The sequence below is a fragment of the Oryza brachyantha genome, chromosome 1 (assembly GCF_000231095.2).
Source record: "Oryza brachyantha chromosome 1, ObraRS2, whole genome shotgun sequence".
NCBI lineage: Eukaryota > Viridiplantae > Streptophyta > Magnoliopsida > Poales > Poaceae > Oryza > Oryza brachyantha.
Genome location: NC_023163.2, coordinates 11589451 through 11604739, shown reverse-complemented (window position 1 = coordinate 11604739; position 15289 = coordinate 11589451). Strand labels below are relative to the sequence as shown.

The following is a 15289-nucleotide window of genomic DNA, read 5'->3' as shown; positions in this document are numbered from 1 at the left end:
TATTTACTTTATTTATCTATTGGGAATTTACCAATATATCCATTGATTCCCGTTTATTATTGTCATCCCAGGGTTAATTTGACTAGAATTAGGGTTAGTCAATGCTTAGCCATGCTTAGTTCAACTAGCTCACCAATTATTATTTAATTATTGTTGCACTTTGGTACACCTTCAATGGTTGTTATCATTATTCATTTCCCGAGGTGGATTAATACAACTAAAATATTGCTTATGGTGGGCTGTGGGTGCATGGTTTTGAGAGTCGTGCCCATGGCAATTAAGGACCGGTTCTCAGGAAACCCTGAAGGTCTTACACGTACTAACCACAAGCCAGAATGGGCAACGGTGAGACTCGTAATCTAGCTTGTCCCTATTCGACGTACCCAGGCAAGGGTAAGGCGTGATGGAGTATGGACGGGCAATCGTGGTGTAACGAAAGCTTCTCCTGCTTCTGGATCTACCAAGGCACAAGAGGGGACTGCCCGACTTGGTGTAAAGGAGGGGGTGAAACCTGAAGTGTGGTGCGATTGTCTAGGGAGGGTTAGGTGAAAGGTCTTATCATGGTTTCCGTACTGAGGTATCGTGGTGATACGTTGGGGCATGGTAACATGCTTGGCAGCCATGTCTTGTGGGTAAAGTTGTACACCTCTGCAGAGTAAAACTATTCGAATAGCCGTGCCCGCGGTTATTGGGCGAACCGACAGACTCACTGGGATTAGTTGAACCTCTTTAATAATTTTATTAATCTTGGAACTGGTTTGACCCTGCGCAATGTGGTGTAACGTTGGCAGTGGTTTGGGTCTGTCGCAACGTGGTTTATCGTTGGGCAGAGGGTTGACCCTGTCGCTACGTGGTGTAACGTTCGATAGTGGTTCGGGCCTGTTGCAACGTGGTGTAACGTTGGACAGTGGATGATTATTTTAATTGTTACATTACCTTACTTTTATTTCAGCCTATCTTTATTTACTGTTTTGCTAAATTACTGCAGCTTTTGTGCAAGTTAACCTTAGCCTATCCTTGATACCCTGTTGCATTCATTATTCTCCCTCTCTTGGGTGTTACTTGTTGAGTACGGTGGTTTGTACTCAGCCTTGCTTACTTTTCCCCCCACCAGAGCAAGTGCCAGAGCCTGTGTCAGAAGAAGGTTGTTCTGAAGGTTGAAGTAAGGTTCAGTCCGCCGTCAAGAATGCCTGTGGTGTGGAGCCGTTTTCACCAGCTGAAGCTGAAGATTAGATGGTTTAGTTTATTTTCCTTTTCCGCTGCATTTCGATAGATAATTGTTTTTATTTGTTTTTAAGTCGTGGAACTGTGTATTAATTTGTCATAGTGTGTACTCGGGCTGATGCCTGGACCGAGATTTAATACATGCTATTGTTCAGAAATTTGGTGTAAATTTCTGGGCGTGACAATCCACAAGGCGGCAATGACGGACGAGGGCAATCACTAGCGGGTCGGCTCAAACAGCAGCGAAAGCTGGGTTAGAGGGAGCGCGTTGGGGTTTGGGATCAACATAGGAGATTGGGAATACCGCGCATCACGGCGTGAGGAACGCAAGTGATGACAGTACGGATAATGCATTGTGTTGGGTGGGTGGGGGATCTGTCCAATGAGTAAAATGAGTAAATTAAGTTGGTGCACTATATGGTAGATTAAATATTGAGTGGTCATCTAATTCCTAGAAAATATTTATTGCATGAGTTGTTTGTAGATTTTAAAAAATAAATTGATAGTTAAAAATTCAGACTTAATGCATGAGATTTAATGTGGGGAAGATACATGGAAAGTGGGCATAATTTGGGGAGCTGATAAACGGAAAGATGGTAGATGAAACATGGACCGTCTGATTTGATGTAGATAATTTGAGCCGTTAGATATGTCCAATGAGTAAAATAAGTTTGTACACTATAGGATAGAGATAGATTAAATATTAAGTGATCATCTAATTCCTAGAAAATATTTATTCCATGAGTTCTTTGTAGTTTTTAAAAAATAAATTGATAGTTAAAAATTCAGACTTAATGCATGACATTTAATGTAGGGAAGATACATGGAAAGTGGGCATAATTTGGGGAGCTGATAAACGGAAAGATGGTAGATGAAACATGGACCATCTGATTCGATGCAGATAATTTGAGCCGTTAGATATGTTCAATGAGTAAAATAAGTTTGTACACTGTAGGATAGAGATAGATTAAATATTAAGTGATCATCTAATTCCTAGAAAATATTTATTGCATGAGTTCTTTGTAGTTTTTATTGATAGTTAAAAATTTAGACTTAATGCATGATATTTAATGTGGGGAAGATACATGGAAAGTGAGTATAATTTGGGGAGCCGATAAACGGAAAGAGGGTAGATGAAACGTGGACTGTGTGATTTGATGCATATGATTTGAGCCGTTAGATATGTCCAATGAGTAAAATAAGTTTGTGCACTATAGGATAGAGAGATGGATTAAATATTAAGTGATTATCCAATTCCTAGAAAATATTTATTGCATGAGTTGTTTGTAGTTTTTAAAAAATAAATTGATAGTTAAAAATTCAGGCTTAATGCAAGAGATTTAATGTGGGGAAGATACATGGAAAGTGGGCATAATTTGGGGAGCCGATAAACGGAAAGAGGGTAGATGAAACATGGATCGTTTGATTTGATGCAGATGATTTGAGCTGTTAGATATGTCCAATGAGTAAAATAAGTTTGAGCACTATAGGATAGATTAAATATTAAGTGATCATCTAATTCCTACAAAATTATTTATTGCATGAGTTGTTTGTAGTTTTTTTTAAAAAATAAATTAATAGTTTAAAAATTCAGACTTAATGCATGAGATTTAACGTGGGGGAAGATAGAGGGAAAGTGGGCATAATTTGGGGAGCCAATAAATGAAAAGAGGGGAGATTGTTATTAGCCGTTGGATTTGTCTAATGAGTAAATCTTGTTGATGCACTATAGGGTACTATAGGGTAGATTATAGGGTAGATTGTTATTGTGACAGTAAGAGCATCTGCCAGACCCAAAATTTGGTTTCTAAAATTACTGTATTGGCAGTTACTCTATAAAAAATTTTCTCCCTAAATGTCCTTCAAGTCCAAGAGTATTCCTATATTTGTATTCCTAAAATTAGGCCATGTTTGGTTCAGGTGACTAATTCATTAGTCCCTCCACGTTAGTCTCGTTTAGTCCCTAACAACTCAAACAGTAGGGACTAAAATTGTATCAGTCTATTAGTCCTTTGTAGAGTTACTTATTGGGACTAAAACTTTCTTTCAGACCTACCCTTAACCAAAATTTCTATATATGATACACTTTTAGTCTCTTTTAGTTGCTCTAACCAAACAATAGGGATTACAGATTTTAGTCCCGGGACTAATTTTTAGTCCTAGGACTAAAGAACCAAACACTACCTTAGTTAGTTTATCCAGGGGCGGGGCTGGTAGCTGGTTAAGCCGTTTTTATCTGTTCCGTGTGCATGCGAGATCAACCAGGACGACGCAAGATCGGTCACAACATCTTTTCTTTGGTGAATAGAATCGGCCACGGCAGGGTGTTGGCCGGCCCATCTACTTTCTCTTGCTATGAACAACGCCATGGACGAATCTGGTAGCTTAGACAGAGGCGGTGCCCTCGGTTAAGGCGATGCCTGGATGGAGGGACAAAGGAACTCGCGGGCGGAGGTGGCCGTCGACGGAGGCGACGAAGGACGTGCACGGGCAGATGCAAAGAAAAAAATAGTGCGTGGGCAAGATGGAAAAAGTGCGCGCATAGAGATGGAAAAGTCCACGATGCTAGTAATTGGGAATACCAAAACGAACTCTAGGTCTAACATATTTTTTGGTCAATATTAGGAGTAAGGTAAAATTTGGAGTATTTATTGGGCACTCTTGGAGATTGATTTTTAGATTAATTTTATAAAAATATGTTTTGGGGGCAAATATTGGGACTCCTGGAGATGCTCTAAATACTACATGTAGACCTATATACTGTGTACTCGCTACGTCACAAAATAAGTTTATTTTTTAGTTTTGTATATTTGTATGCAACGTTTGACACTTCTTCATATTTGGAATTTTTTTGCGATTAGTATTTTTATTGTTATTAGATTATAAAACATAAATAGCACTTTTACGCGTGACTAAAATTTTTAATTTTTCTATAAATTTTTTGAGTAAGATGATTAAACGTGGTACAAAGAAACCAACGAATAATGTTTTAAACGTGGTACAAAGAAACCAACGAATAAAGTTTTAAACATCCGTACTATCATAAGTTATCGAAATTGGCCAGGGCCTAGCTCGAATTTTTTTATTTTTTAAACCTTTTTAATAAATAATTTTATTAGTAAACCTCGGGATACAATATTTTCACCGTATTAATCTTTTGGCCACGTCATAAACACTGGTGTGGCAAAAACAACGCTGCCACGCGAAGTTTTTGGCGTGGCAGGATTGCCGCCACGCTAACCAGGTTATGTGATAGTGTTGTCTTGTCACGACACCAACACTGACGTGCCGAAAATATTCATATGGTTAGAAACTTTTTATTTAATAATAAAATTATTTATTAAAAATGTTTTAAAAGAAAGTTCCCCAGTCCCCGGTCACTAGTCACCACACACACCAGTACACCTATGGGCATTTAACTTTTTGCCATTTTTAGAAATAGATAATAACAGATTTACTATTTGTTATCTATAACACATGGGGACTCGTGTATGATATGTAGCTACAATAATACATCTGTTACGACGAAATGAAAAATAGAAAAAAAACTTAATTATTCCCGTACAACCACGGAGGGCGCCGCCGCTCTCCCGTCTGTCTCCACGACTCCACCTCGCCGAGTAGCAAGGAAGCGAAAGCTCAAGGAGGCATTGCGCGCCGCCCGTCCTGCCGCCTCCCCCTCGCCGCTGGTGCCGGCCGTCCTCCCCTACCTCTCTTCGCCGCGCGCCGCCCGTCTTCCTCCACCTCGCCACCCGCCGCCGACTGGCAGTCTACCACCGGACCACTGCCTCGCCTAGTCGCCGTCCACCTGCGGGCCCCCCCTGTGGGGTTAAGGGGCCCGCCGGGCTCGGGGCCAGGAGAGGAAGTCTTGGGGCGGGGGCAGGGCCGTTCTTGCCCAACACGTCCGCGACCGGCCCCGTTGCCAAGCCTTCGCTGCTTCCTCTTGCCCATCGCCGGAGGCGAGGCGGCGACGACTCATCTCCCGCGGCTCCGAGATGGGGCTGCTCAGCATCATCCGGAAGATCAAGCGCAAGGAGAAGGAGATGCGCATTCTCATGGTGTAGGTGCCTCTCCGCTCACCCCACAGTTCTTCTTTTCGATTCCATGGGCAGTCCTCCTCTGCCCATTCCTGCAGTCAGATCTGGCGCATGGGCTGTTGGCTCATTGATTCCTTGTACATTTGCTGGTTTTTTGTGTCTGATGCTACGTGGGGGGCTTCTGCGTTCGCCGCAGTGGGCTGGATAACTCGGGGAAGACGACGATCGTGCTCAAGATCAATGGGGAGGATACGAGCGTCATCAGCCCAACCCTCGGCTTCAACATCAAGACCATCAAGTATCACAAGTATGAGTCCCCTCCTTGCTCTCTTTTTTTCAGTCAGAATCTTACTGCTGCATGGTTATTACTAGTAAACGCGCACGTCGAATCCACTTAACATAATATGTTTTTTAGTACAGTATTAAATTTGTTGTTAGTCAAATCAACTTTCATAGAATCAGTTAAATGATGAAGCAAGCTGAAGGGATCAACTAAGTTTAATCTTATTGAGGTCATATATTGAATATATTTGAGGCAACGTGCAAAAATGTTATATTGGTAGAGAAAAATTAATCAAATAAGTTTTAATCTTATTGAGGTCATATATTGCATATATTTGAGGCAACGTGCAAAAATGTTATATTGGAAGAGAAAAATTAATTCAAGACTGTCAGCAATTATATGTAATCCCTTCAATACTTATCTAAGGACAATATATGTCCACACAAAAAATCATGGTCCAATCCAAAATTTCTTTATGGTTTACTCCTGTTTTCTTGGTTGGATAAATTTGTTTATAGAAGCTCTCTCCATATATAAAGTTTATAGATGAAATTTTTATTTTTAATGGAAAATTTCTATTAGTAGTCGATATTTTACTAGCAGTGGTACCAAGTCAAGCATACATGGCAAGCAATTAATTATGATTTTGCTTGCGTAACTGAGTCAATTTATTTAAGCTTTTATTCTAAGGCCAAAACACAATACATCTGTATCAATATCCAATGCATAATCATGGCCTTTCAGTGTTAAATTTAAGCATCACTTTCCAGTAAATGACATGACAAACCACAAATACATCAAGCCTGCCTTAACTAGGATACTGCTCTACTTAATTGAGAAAACGCCCATGTTCATCCTGGCCATGAAGTTCAGATCCTTCTGCAGTTCAATTTGGACAAAAAAGTGAAAGAACTTTATTCTCTGAATTGAACCATGGTAATTCTGTCCTAGAAAGAAAGATCCACCTTGTAATGTTGGCAAAAAGCCTATTGGTAGGCAGCTAACATCTTCTACATTTCCTGTATGAAGAACAAGGTATTTCAGACTTTTAGTACAGTGATGAACCTGTGCAAGGCTGACTGGGAAATGAACTAACTACTAACAATAAATAGTTTCTGCTTTCTACATTGTGCTACATTCCAGCGTTCAACAGAGCTCAAATCAGAATCTCTTACTAAATAGTAAGGTTTTCTTGTATGCTTCACAAACATCACTAATTCCATGAGGTTCTTTTGATCCTTCATTCTAAGAACTGGACTTTTGTTTGAAGTAACATTGATATTTATATATAGTCTCACCATAAAATCTGATTCCAGAATTTATATGTAAAAACCGAGAGGAATCAGTGATTGGACACAAATTAAGTTTACTGACCAGACCTTGGGATCGGAGATACATGGTATTCGTGGTGGATAAACATCATTGTTCATTGGCCATCTGGTTCCGTGTGTTAATCTGAGACACCTATAGGCTTCAGCACATATTGCACAATCTCACTTCTTGCAGCACCAGATATCCAATCAAGCATATTGCTAGTGGGCACAACTGCACATTAAAAGAAACACAATCTGCAGGGTTAGTAATTGAAGTTGTCGTTGCCATCTTTATTTTTCCTTGAGATCCATAATTCAATCACCGCATACTACCATTGTTCAATTAAACCATGTTTTCTTTTTTGTTAACACTTAAGGTCACACATTTGCCCCTTTCATGTTTTTTTTTATATTGTATCGGCTAGAGGACCTGAGGAAGGAAAGAGTGACTAGGAGTTAGCATGAAGAACATTTAGCAATTGAGATAAACTAAATTTTTTTATAAGATCAGAAGCAAGACAATTCGCTGGATCTATGTGATGATATTGGGCAGAATACAATATGCACATACAGAAAATAATATACTTTATTGGTTGATCCTTCAAACGGCAAGAGTGAACTGGAGAGGAGGAAAGATTGAATGAACCAACACTTATACAAGATGTCGATTTCCCTCATGGTGGCGATCAGGAAGCCTCTCGGTAGCTGCAAGGGAGCCTGTGGAGTCATCAGGCACAGCTGAGGTCAGGGTTGTGAACGGGAGATTGGGAGGACAAAGAGGCCACGGACGACACCAGAGGGAGCTTTGCAGAGGGAGGTGCTATGGAGTAAGGTCTGGGGAGTCCTGGATTGCTGATCCATGCGCGGTGGACCAGTCAAGGAGAAATGGGCAGGGTGTGATGTACACGTAATTGCCGTAAGGTCAGGTATCATCTGAAATGCTGCGGTTGACTCTCAATGCCTATGGAATGGATGAGTCTACATTTTCATCTTAGATTAGATGAGGTTTCACCTGATACGATGCACTAAACGCCCCCACCTCACATGTGGTCTTCTTGTTCAAAGTAAATAATGTAATCTGGGATTGTTCACTTTTCTATTAAAGGGGTCTGCAGAACATATTTAGAACAAAATAAGCTTTCCGGAATAATTCATATATACCCAGCACAATTTTAAATTTGTTAAATCAACAAATGAAAAGGCATAGGCTAGTGATTTCCTACTTCACATTTCCTGTTGCTCCATTCCAAATGGGAATCATGTGTAGTTTTGCAGTATGGGAAGAATGTACAAAAGGTTACATGTAGAGAGCTAGGCCTCTCAAAACAGATAACACTTCAACTGAAGTAATGTCACTTAATTAGAGTGAGTTCAGGTTTTGGGTTAAGTCACCTAAAGGCTTTCCCCAGGCTAGCATTTCTTCGATATGAAGTGCTGCAATTCTTGTTACTTTGTGGCAAAATTAGTCAGATTATTATCAACACAAATATAGGTACAAAAGTCTCATGTTCAATGCAGCTAACATACTACTCATAACAACTCCGATGGTATTACTGTTAATAAATAATATTTTGTGACTGGCAGATACTCTTTAAACATATGGGATGTGGGTGGGCAGAAGACTATCCGATCTTATTGGAGGAATTACTTCGAGCAAACTGATGGACTAGTTTGGGTGGTTGATAGTTCAGACATCAGGAGACTTGATGATTGTTGTGCTGAACTGCACAATCTCCTAAAAGAAGAGGTACTATTTCTGGGCCATGAAATGACAATGACAAATTATGTTCCAAAATGATTGCAGCTGATTGTTGTGCCATAAATTTTTGGACTTCAGATGCAGTAAGGATGTTTTCTTATTAATACAAAAAAGATTTAATGTGATGTATGGGCATCTATGCTGTATATCAGAAAATGGATTGTTTGTACTCAACGAATTTGTGCAAAATTTGTGTTATCCAGCTTCTACTGACTTTGACCTCTGTTTTTCAATATATGCACGTTAGCTTGCATTGAACAGTTTGACCCTTTTTGAACTGAACTACTATTGAACAATATTTATACTTTTATCAGAGGCTAGCAGGAGCATCATTACTGGTGTTTGCAAATAAGCAAGATATTCGAGGTGCTCTCAAACCTTCTGAAATTGCTAAGGTGAGCAGATTTCAGTTGTCATGTGCAACAGGATCCATCAAACATTCTATATCTTACCAGCCTTTTCTGCAACGTTTGGGGGTGTTTGAGGTAGTTGAGGTTTTAGGATAGAAGGATTATTTGATTTTTGTGATAGTTTTTTGAGGATATAAATGACTGAATTATTACTATAAGGTGAAAATCTTGTTATACAAAAATCAGATGAACTTCTATATAGAAAATTTTTGCACGAATTAGTCATTTAGGAAATTGAAAAGTGTGCCCACAAAAATACAAAATGCATAATTGGATTGGAACACAGCCATAAGCTTACTAGTCTAGATGAATGCCTAAATCTAGTTGTTCTTTGGCATATTGATTTTCCATTATTAATTAGAGTTAGTCACATTATTCATTATTGCTGGTCTATATTTAAGTAAGGAAGTCATATATTTAGTATTAGATACTTATTTTGATATTAAAGTTCATTCGGGATCCTCACACCACAGTAAAACCTTGTGTTAACTCTGCCATTTTCTATTTCCCTTCTGCATGTTCGTTATCTAAGAATTAAAAACCTATGAAAGTAAAACCAGAGCCCATTCAAACTCCTATATTCATAGCACAATCCACTGAAATAGCTGAACTGAGATCCCTGTAGAAGTAGAAGCTACTATTGATGGATGAGGAATACTGCTGGCATTTCGCAAAGTATCATAAATCCATTTATAATAGAAAGCAGAGGAGTATACTACAGATAATATGTACTAGCATACATTTCTTGGTGACTGTTATCTTAATTTATATTCACAATACGAAATTGTAGTTCTTTGACAATTACGCACAAATTTAGTAGGTTCAAAATTTACTCCAATTAAAGATAATGCTATAAGGGGTTTGTAATATCATGTTTGCTCCATCAATTTTACCTTTCAGCTTCATTTGTTTTATTACAAGTTTTTCTGAGCCACCTAATTTGACATACATTTTTGCTCTGGTAGCAAGTGATTGGCAAAACCACTGCCAACTGCTAACATGTCACGTTCTAGAACATTGATTGATGTAGTTTGTTGAACCTTGCAAACATTGGATTGGATACAGTAGCAGAAGTTGCCTCAAGTTGTGGTTTCTCGTCACATAGAAAAAGTCGTGCGGCTTCTTCTTCGAAGGCTGATGCGTGGCGCGGTTGATGTTTTCAGGTTCTCAATTTGGAAGCGATGGACGGAAGCCGGCACTGGCAGATCGTAGGCTGCAGTGCGCACACCGGTGACGGCCTTCTCCAAGGCTTCGACTGGCTCGTTCAGGACATTGCATCTCGGATTTACGTGCTAGAATGATAGTCCGTCTCATTCCTCTCGATTTTTCAGTCTTGTGCTGTGAGAGAGATTCATTTTGGAGTCAAATCCTATGTGCCTGTGAAATTTCACGTGGTCCCTTTACGTACCTCAGAATTTGTTTGATCCCTTGTATACTCCCTAGGGTTTTTAGTGGGAGCTGTTACATATCCATTCCGTAGTTTCCTCCCCAGTTTTCGTAGGAATGACTTTATTACCCTTGGATATCGATAAAGGATGGAAATGTTTCATGTTTGGATTATTTGGGTTGTAAAAAAATTAGGGGCAACTTACTGAATATTAATTATGAATTTAAACATCTGAAACATAATTTCATTGAAATTTAAAAAGTTGCATTAAATTTGACAACTACTTTTTTAACAAATATGTAGGGAAAGAAAATACCTTGTAAAATACAAAGGATATGAAATTATTTGATCATGAATTTTAAAAAAGATATATATTTGCATTTGTATATAAACTTCAAATTAAATTTGATTCTGTACACAAACTTTGTGAAAATTTAAACCCGAATAACAAGTTTCCAATTTCCTAAAAATCTACAAACCTTTAATTTTAGTATTATAAGTTAAAATTTTCAGATGGAGATTTACGGAGTAAGCAGCACACAGAGAGATGCAATATTTTCATTTTAGGAAAAAAAAAACCTAATGGTTGACTAATGATAACCTAACAAAGGGCACATAAGGGATAGTATGAAAACTTAGAGCTATGTAAAGGTTAAGGTAAAATCTAACGGTATACAAGAAATTAAGGAAATTGATAGGTATAGAGGGAATTTTCTCTTCATTTTACATAGCGAAGTTCGATTCTTTCATCTCGAAGAGATTCAAGAAATATAAGCGTTTGGTCCTTTCTCATCCTACAGCGAGATTCATTTCAATGAGAAAATTCTGTAGAGACGATGACTTCCAACTTTCTGTTCGGCCAGATTCTTATTGCGTTCTAAACAACGAACGGTTTTAGTTGCTCCAAGGTTGATCAACGAGATCACAAAAGGACAAAACTTGCTCACTCTTTTCCTCTTTTTCTTTCTTCTCATTCCATATAATAGTAACCAAATTAAAACGGATTCATCGTAGTGACATCATAGGTAGACACCTAATGGCTTGAATAGAGAGATATTTCTCAAGCGGATAGGATCATGAGAAAAATAGGACACTTGACATGATAATAATGGTAAAGACGATCGATAGCTAGAATAACTGACCACAAGGGCTCCACCAATCAGTTTCTCTATTTTTCATTATAGCCGCCACCACGGCTGCTACCGTAGTCACCTCCTCTATAGCCGCCACCATAGTCACGATAATTGGTCAAGAGGGCTCCACCAAACAGTTCATCTAGTTTACATTGTAGCCGCCACCATGACTACTATCATAGCCACCGTCTCCATGACTGTTATCGTAGCTGCCATAGGAGTGACGTGATTGGGCCTCGTTGATGGTGATGTTGCGGCTGCTGAGCTCCTCGTCGCTCATGCCCTCAACAGCGTCGCATATGTCGTACATGGACTGCTCGGAGGTGAAGCTGATTAAGCCGAACCAACAAGACCTCCCCATCGAGCACGAACATGCAGTGTTTGCCTACCCCCTCTTGTATAGGCTATTGTGATTATCCTAATCTGGTCGGACGGTGCCCCATGCCGAATAGAGGATATGAATTATAAGGGGGCAAGATACTTTTGTGCCACTCTGGCAGACCACATGATATTTTTATGGGCCGGCCTATACCATTGCGAGTGGAACATCCAGAAACCTAATCGCCCTGCTGCTACCAATAGTGGCATTGGTGTCGGGTAGGTGCGATGTGATGCGAGTCTGGTTGTGTTGAAGACCATTTTGGTGAGTCACAGGCTCATTGGTGAAAAACGATCTTCTAGTTGTCATGACCTATATATGCAAATGCACATTGGGATTATTAAGTAAATTACGCCTATTGAGGATAAACTTTCGAGGTGAGCTTTGTTCAGTGCAACACTTGCAAAATACTATATCCCTAAAAAATGGTTTTCGTTTTGTACTCTAAACTCTATTAGGACCATGTTCTTAACTAACCACATATTCGTCGGATAGCTAAACACACATATACATGAGTTGTCACTATCTATACATGCTTCTCCCATTTCCCTTCCTCAGCTAACTAACATGTGAGCCCTTATGTATATATAAACTTGGTGTTATGTTTATAATCTAAATTTTGAATTTTTGATTTTAAATTTAGAGTTAATTTTGAAGTTTTCTAAAGTTTAATTTTTAGCTTTGCCTCTTTAAATTGATATGAACACGTATATAAAAGTTTTATTCATAACTTATTTTCGGTTTGCAAGTATCCATGTGTCATCCTGCAATACCTCCACTGCCTCCCCAGTTGTCATAGTTCGAGTACCACGCAGGTAACACATATGTCCTGATGTGCTGTCACATCCGATTGCGCATAGAAAAAAAAACTGTTTTGAAAAGGTTAGCACGTATTGCGCATAGAAACACACAAAGCTGGTCAGGGAAAACATTCAGGAGAAGATAAGAAAGCTGAATCATTTTCCGGGAGGGGGAAGAAATTCTCCAAAAATGCTTAGCTCGTGTTGGGCAGAGGAAACAAAGGAAAAATGACAGGAGAAGAGAAGAAGCTCGAATGGATGTAGTAGTACTGAAATCATTTTTCGAGGAAGAGAAGAACATAAGAGAAAATAAAACAAAGCAAGGTCCCACCGAGATTTGAACTCGGGTTACTGGATTCAGAGTCCAATGTCCTAACCGCTAGACCATGGGACCATAGCGTTGAATTCTTGTCTATTCTCCTTATTATTTAACACAAGACTACGACACCAAACGAACTGCCAACAGCCTTAGTTGCAGTGTGGCAACTACTGGAGTTGCAATCGAGTCGTTGCCACCAAAAAAATGTGCTGGAATTGATAAATAAGCTAAGGCTCATATAAAGATTAATTTTTATGAAAAGAAGGAAAACCCATCTTATGGAAATTACACATGTGAACCTTTAGTACTACATTGTTAGTTTAGTAAGGGTAAGACCTTAAATAGGAGAATGCTCTCTAGACACTTGGGTAAGAAAGAAGTAGAGGAACATATGCGCGGCCTGCTCGTCTGGCCGGGTGGCGCGGGCACACAACATGCGTGTCAATGGTCCGTCAAAATTATCTCCTCGTGCTTGCACATATGCGACTTTCTTTTATAATTTTTTTTCTGCACTAAACGGAAATTCCGGTGTTAGTTTTAAAAACTTATCGGATCTTTCCATGCGTGAGATGACGTATAGTTCGGATAGATTACGCGTGACCTATCTGGTTCAGTTGTGGTATGAAAAGCGTGCTCATCACACGTCCTATATATATACCGAACCGCTATCTCTTTGCAAGACGTGAGAGAAATAATCTAGAGTGCATTTTCCTCTAGACCGCGCTGCCACCGTAGTCTACTCCATCCCCTCCACCGATATGCGCTGGCAATCGGGAGAGCAGGTCTTCGAAACCGTTGTCCTCGTGAAGTCCTGTACCAGGAGAGGGAAAATAAGGTTTTTGGAAGCGCTTCGCGCGACTACTTGTTGTTCGTCTATGACGGCTCATCGTCCTCATCAATCGGTTGTGACTCGTCGTCATCCACGTCTTCCGCCACGAGTTGTCTGTGCAGTGTCCAATCCTCCTCCTCAGAATATCCTTCGGTACAAGTTAACTATGTTTAATCCAGTATTGCATCTGTTTAATCTATTCATGTGTAGCTCTTTTGTATACATATTTAGATTAAATTTAATTAATCTACTTATGTTGGTTGATCTATGTGTTGCCATGCTTTTGTTATAAAATGTCATGATTTATTTAAGAGATATATGAAATCATTTTGTGGTTATATTTTCAAATGTGTTGCGTGTTATTCATTATCGCTCAATAAGAAGAGGACTGTGTCACTCTCAGTCAACAAGAAAAAGACGAGGAAAGATGAAATAAAAAAGAGGACTTTACCTAACACACCTGTGCAAAGGAGATGAAAGTGTGACATTCTAACAGCATGGAGACGACAATTAAGAAAAAGAAAACATGCCGACAGAATACGAGGTCCGGGGGTTCCAAGGTTGCTTGGTGGGTTCCGTGCATGCACTAAGGTCAGTCTTAATGCATATTTCAGGGTGTCATACAGATTAAATAAGGTGTCATATTAATAAAATTGCTGACTTGTCAGGTCATTAAATGAGTGAGTTTCATGAGATGAGAGAGAAATTTTATCCATATAAAATTCATCTGGCTCAGTTACCTAGTTTTCAGTCTGGATAACTATACCATAAAACTATCCATTGAGAGTGGCCTAACCTGACCGAACCAACTTGGGACCATAAGGACCTCGTACGCTGACTACAAGAAATGTGTTGGTTTATAATGTTTATGGCATGATATATGATCAAAATGACGTTTGCTTTGGTAGTGTTTCAACTTAGTGATATAACCAAATAAATGTCAAAAAATGTCTTAACGGTAGTGGAATTTCATAGTGTGACAATAATTGTGGTGTCAAAAACATCAATTGCAGCCGTCATAAGTTTATAAAATGGATGATGTGTCAAAGTGTGTTTTATATGACAAGGATGTGTATCATAATAACTTCTTTTATAGTCCCAACTTTTTTTTTGCCTGCTACTTTTTTATTTGAGTGGAAGGTGCCAATTTTTTTATGCCATGTAGCCCAGGTGCAAACACAGTCCCCGCAGCCCAAAGGGCCTCACAGGCGCCATGCAGCACGGGTGTGGACCGCCTCCGCCACCCAAGCGTAACGCAGCCCAGCACAGGCGCCGTGGCCCAGGACGCTCCGTCTCCCAGTGATTTTAACAAAAAAACGAAACCTCAAAGTTCACAGATTGTTTGCCAAACCATTGGAATACAGCTACTATTTTGGACATCTATATAATTTACTTGTTTAAATTCTATTAGGAGTG

The 15289-nt window shown here is 39.4% G+C and overlaps 1 protein-coding gene and 1 non-coding gene across 2 annotated transcripts; one reads left to right on the top strand and one right to left on the bottom strand.

Annotated features, from left to right (window-relative positions):
* The first annotated feature begins 4797 nt into the window (after nucleotides 1-4797).
* On the top strand, nucleotides 4798-10637 carry LOC102700470 (ADP-ribosylation factor-like protein 2). The gene is made up of 5 exons (XM_006644120.3): nucleotides 4798-5284; nucleotides 5458-5568; nucleotides 8442-8604; nucleotides 8931-9011; nucleotides 10190-10637. The coding sequence occupies exons 1-5, from the start codon at nucleotides 5220-5222 to the stop codon at nucleotides 10325-10327; spliced, it is 558 nt and encodes a 185-aa protein (XP_006644183.1). The 5' UTR covers nucleotides 4798-5219; the 3' UTR covers nucleotides 10328-10637.
* A 2410-nt stretch (nucleotides 10638-13047) lies between these two features.
* On the bottom strand, nucleotides 13048-13119 carry TRNAQ-CUG. Its single transcript has one exon. It is a non-coding gene; the product is annotated as a tRNA-Gln (tRNA).
* Between the last annotated feature and the right edge of the window lie 2170 nt (nucleotides 13120-15289).